This window comes from Solanum pennellii, chromosome 8, assembly GCF_001406875.1.
Source record: "Solanum pennellii chromosome 8, SPENNV200".
Taxonomy (NCBI): Eukaryota; Viridiplantae; Streptophyta; class Magnoliopsida; order Solanales; family Solanaceae; genus Solanum; species Solanum pennellii.
Window position 1 is genome coordinate 1086857 of NC_028644.1, and position 4727 is coordinate 1091583.

Here is a 4727-nt window from a genome sequence, read left to right on the forward strand (position 1 = left end):
GGTAAAAAGAAGGTCATATTCACCATGGTTACACCAAAAATAACTAAGACAGCGGAGACTACTCATCAACTGCCGAAACTCATTTCTACCCCTTCAAAAGCCCTCCTATTTCTCTCTGCAAATGATCCACATCAAAGCCAGAGGAACAAAATTTTGTGCGATGCTCTTCCTCTTGCTTCTTCCAGCTTTCCAGCAAAACAACAGGTCCTTCACAGACCTTGGCATCACCTAAGACATACCAAACCGACTAAACATATCTTACCATTATCTCCTGGTCAGTGTGCAGTAGAAGATGATCAACGTCTTCATCCACCTCCTTGCATAAATAATACCAATAGAATACATGTACAAACAACCTTTCTTTTTGAAATGTTTTCCATCGTCAAAATCACTCCTCTAGCAGCTTACCAAGTGAAAAAGCACACTTTCTTTGGCAGCTTGGGAATCCAAATAGACTTTACAGGATAAGCTTCCTTCTGCCCTCACCAAAAGCTTCTCGTAAAAGGATGTAGACAGAAAAAAACACAATTGTTCCCCAATTTCCATCTCATCGTATCGGGCCTTTGGGGAGGCTCACAATGTTGATGGAGTAAAGCTTGTAAACTTTGAAATTCATTTACCTCCCAATTCGGGAAATTCCTTCTCAACCTCAGATCCCAAAACAGTTCTTCCCTTTTGTGCCCCTTATTTGCTGGACAAATATCCTATAAATGCTTAGAAACTTATTTTTTAACAAAGTATCTCCACCATATATTTTTCCAAGAACTTTCTCTACTCCTATCTCATTCCCCGAAAGAGATAGTATCGTGAAGTTCTATTCAACCCTTCATGATATTCCTCCACACACCACCGAAGGTAACATAATATCAGTAGTTCTTCATCCCCCTTCCATCTCCCCATATTTATCTACTATCACCCCTCTCGATAATGATTGAACCTCCACCCTGAATCTCCACAACCATTTCTCCAACAAAGCTTTGTTAAAGACCTTCAAATCTTTAACTCCAAGGCCATCCCAACTCTTTGGAGCTGTCACTTTCTCCCTTCAGACCAAGTGATACTTCCTTTCTTCTCCGCTGAATCCCAAAGGAAGTTTCTTTGAAGCCTTCTCAATTTTTCCGTAACACTGATAGGAGCCTGAAACAAGAACATAAAACAAGTGGGGATACTTGATAAAGTGCTCTTAATTTCACCTCCTTCACACCTTTGGACAAATACTCTTTTCTACCAACCTGCAAACCTCTTGTCAACCCTCTAAAGCACCGAATTCCATATAGAAAGATCATTATTCGAGGCTCCCAGAGGTAAACCCAAATACATATGTGTCTTTGTGTTTGAGTTGATTAAGATGGTCTTCTATAAATTCTTCCTTATCCTTTCTAGACAGTCATTTTTGTAACTATACAAACTTGTTGCTTAAAGAACAGTGGATCCAATAGTCATTTTAACCCATAAAAACACTTCCACAAGTCCTACTAAATTCCAAAGTATGTGACCCTTTCTCTAACTTGCTTGGCCCTTGAATTTCCTCATTGCTTGTACAAGTTTTTTTTTTTTTGGGGGGGTGTGGGGTGTGTTCAGTATGTTGGCGGCATAGCACAGTTCATAAAAGTATAAGTATTCTTGTCTGTGCACTTCTAAATCTGGGTCAGATTCAAATTTTAAATCATTAAACTTTATTTTATAACATCATGAAGCAAAGAGAAATTTTAAGAAAGGTCTACTTTGGGGAGTGAAGTCCTACTAATTTCAAGATGATATGCAAAAAGATGGGGTGGATAATTAGACAGTATTCATATTTTAATCGTTTTCTTTTTGTTATACTTAATTTTGTGACTCGGGTTTGTGTATTACCATATAACAGACCTAACAAACCCCAGCACTGTTGAAGAGCCTTCCGAAAATTCTGTATTCAAAGGTAAGACCTTTAGAGTCTTTTAGCTTAGTGCTTGAAGAATTGCAAGTTAGTTCTCCCTTAGTTTTACAATAAGTTTCAATCTAGATGAAAACTTAGCCAAATGTTGGAGTGGATATTTAGAAGCTATTCATCTTGATTATTAGTCATATTTAAGTTCTTACGGAATTGTCCAAAATTAACAGTGCAAGGCTTTTCCCCATGCAGAAACTGCTCCTCACAACCCTATTGGTCAATCTCATTTTGAATGCTTTCTTAGACCATATTGTATTTCAAAGGGTTACTTGGTAAGTCTCACAACTCATTTCCCTTTCCCTTCAAGAATGTCCATGCTAAAGGATACATTTCCACCATTTTCTCTTTTCCTCCTCTGTTTATTGGAGTTACTTACAGCAAAAGTATGAAGCATATCATATGTTTGAGTGCAAAATATAAACCATTTCAGCGCCTTCCTAAACAATTTTCCATGGCAAATGGTCTCATCAACAAGAAATGTGGTCTAATTATCAGAGATGAAAGAGAAAGATCATGGAATTTAAGGCTATATACCCACAATTCTATAGTCCACATATTGGGTGGATGGAGTGAATTCTGCGTTGCGAATGACTTAAAGGAGGGAGATTATATGATGTTTGAGGTGGTTGTGAATGGAGAAAAACCAATATGGAAATTTCACAGTAAGTTTCTCATTTAAGCCAATGATTTACATATCTACCTTTCTACCTTTTGTCAAGGATCTTTTTACTTTGTTATATATACCATGTCACCAATGACAGACACACCTTGCCTAGACGACACCACTTCGCTGAAAACTTTACTGAATTTATATATGATAAATAATAACTCTTGAGCCGAGGGTTTATCGAAAACAACCTCTCTACCCAACGAAAGGTAAGAGTAAGGTTTGCATATACCCCACCTTCCCCAAAGCCCACTAGTCGGATCACATTTGGCATGTTGTTGAAATAATGTGCGAAAGCTGCTACTCACAAACCGCTGGGTCAGTTTCATTTTTAATGCACTGTTAGGCCGTATTGCTTTTCAAATGGTTTCCTTGGTAAGTCTTCAAACTCAATCTCCCTTAACCCATCAAGAATTCAGAATAAATGAAACATTGCACCATTTTCTTTTCCCTCTCTTTTGTTTATTCGAGTTATTTACGGTGAAAACATGAAGCAAATGAATGTTTGATGATATGTGTTAATGTTACAAAGCCATTTCAGCACCTTCCTGTACAATGGCAAATGATCTCACCAACAAAAAATGTGGTCTGGTTATTAGAGATAGAAGATAAAGGTAACTTAAGGCTGACTACCTTAAAGTTCATAACATTGTTCTTGTTTCCTAAGTAATATCTGGAATCTATAGCAAATTACAAGAAAGGTCTACTTTGGAGATTGAACCCTACAGGTTTTGAAAAATATCCAAAAGATGTTCGGAAATGATTTGTTCTTTAAATTGTAATCTCTGTTATACTTCATGTCTTGACATGAGTTTGTGTATACAATTATCTTGTAACAGACAAACCAACTCCCAGCATCAAGTCATCAAGAAATGTAGAAGCGGCTAATCACAAGCCTGCTGACCATTCTCGTTTTGTATGCACTATTAAACCATATTGCCTTACATATGGTTATTTGGTAAGCTTTAAACCCCATTTCATGCAAATCTTTCAAGAATGTTCAGGCTAATATGATCATTGCGTTCATTTTATTCTTTTCTCTTTCTTTTGGAGTTAATTTTGGTGAAAATATGAAAACCTAAGAACTGTTCTACTGATGAGTGCAAATGGTGATATACCCTTTCAGTGCCTTCCAAAACAATTTGCATTCAGAAATGGTCTCATCAGGAAGAAATGCGATGTGATTATTAGAGATGAACGGCAAAGGTCGTGGAATTTAATTTTACGTCCTTTTGGTACTAGTGTGTGTCTTAGAGGTGGATGGGATAAATTCCGTGAGGCATATTGCTTAAAGGAGGGAGATCGCATAATGTTTGAGGTGGTTACAGATGGAGAGAAACCAATATGGAAATTTCACGGTATGTTTTCTCATATGAGAAGCCTCTTTTATTTTTTTTATCATCTTATATACGCATAAACTTTGACTATGTTTGGTATGAATCTTGGATAATGCAATTTTTACTTGAATGTTAACTGGGTTGAAACTTTCTATCCCATACTTTTGTGTTCGGTTTCATTGAGGATAATTTTTTTTCATGTCTTAGGAGGTTCTTAAAAGGTAAAAAGGCCATCTCGATACACAAAACATCCCACGTTAGCAGGGTCTAGGGAAGGGCCAGACCCCAAGGGGTGTGATGTAGACAATCTACCCCAATGCATGCATTAATGACTGTTTTCACTGCTCGAACAATGTAGTGAATATTTTTAACACTTTAATAGCTTCTTTGCATAGATTTTATATTAACATAAAACAATGTACTTTTTACAGGCAAAATCTCTTGGGAGAATGTAAGCATCATTGAAGAATGAATCAGTTGGTGATGGAAACAAAAGGCAACAATGAAGCAATTAAACATAATTTATCTCTCTTTGGTTGATTCAATTGTATTATGGTGTACAACCTCAACAAAGCATGTTATGTTTTCTCCGGAACTTCGTTGATTTGTTATACCCTTGCCTAGCGGTCAATAAAGTGGGTGAAATTTGGAGACTAGAGTTCAAATCTCGACAAAGACAACAAACAAAATATGATAGGTGATTTCTTCCTATCTGTCTAAGCCATATCGGGTAGAATCACTAGTATATGTACTATAGCTCGATCACCATCATTATCCCCCCCCCCCCCCCCCC

General features: G+C 37.1%; 1 protein-coding gene across 5 annotated transcripts in view; it reads left to right on the forward strand.

Annotated features, from left to right (window-relative positions):
- Positions 1 to 4723, forward strand: part of LOC107028814 (B3 domain-containing protein REM14-like) — a 10084-nt gene extending 5361 nt beyond the window's left edge. For 3 of the 5 annotated variants that reach the window (XM_015230021.2, XM_015230022.2, XM_015230024.2), the window contains 6 exons: positions 1865 to 1918; positions 2123 to 2202; positions 2361 to 2592; positions 3437 to 3555; positions 3724 to 3955; positions 4366 to 4723. In XM_015230021.2, the coding sequence (XP_015085507.1) occupies positions 1865 to 1918; positions 2123 to 2202; positions 2361 to 2592; positions 3437 to 3555; positions 3724 to 3955; positions 4366 to 4406 (758 nt within the window). In that variant the 3' untranslated portion in view covers positions 4407 to 4723. The remainder of the gene's footprint in view (positions 1 to 1864; positions 1919 to 2122; positions 2203 to 2360; positions 2593 to 3436; positions 3556 to 3723; positions 3956 to 4365) is intronic. The other 2 variants (XM_015230023.2, XM_015230025.2) reach the window with 2 other exon arrangements.
- The last annotated feature ends 4 nt before the right edge of the window (positions 4724 to 4727 follow it).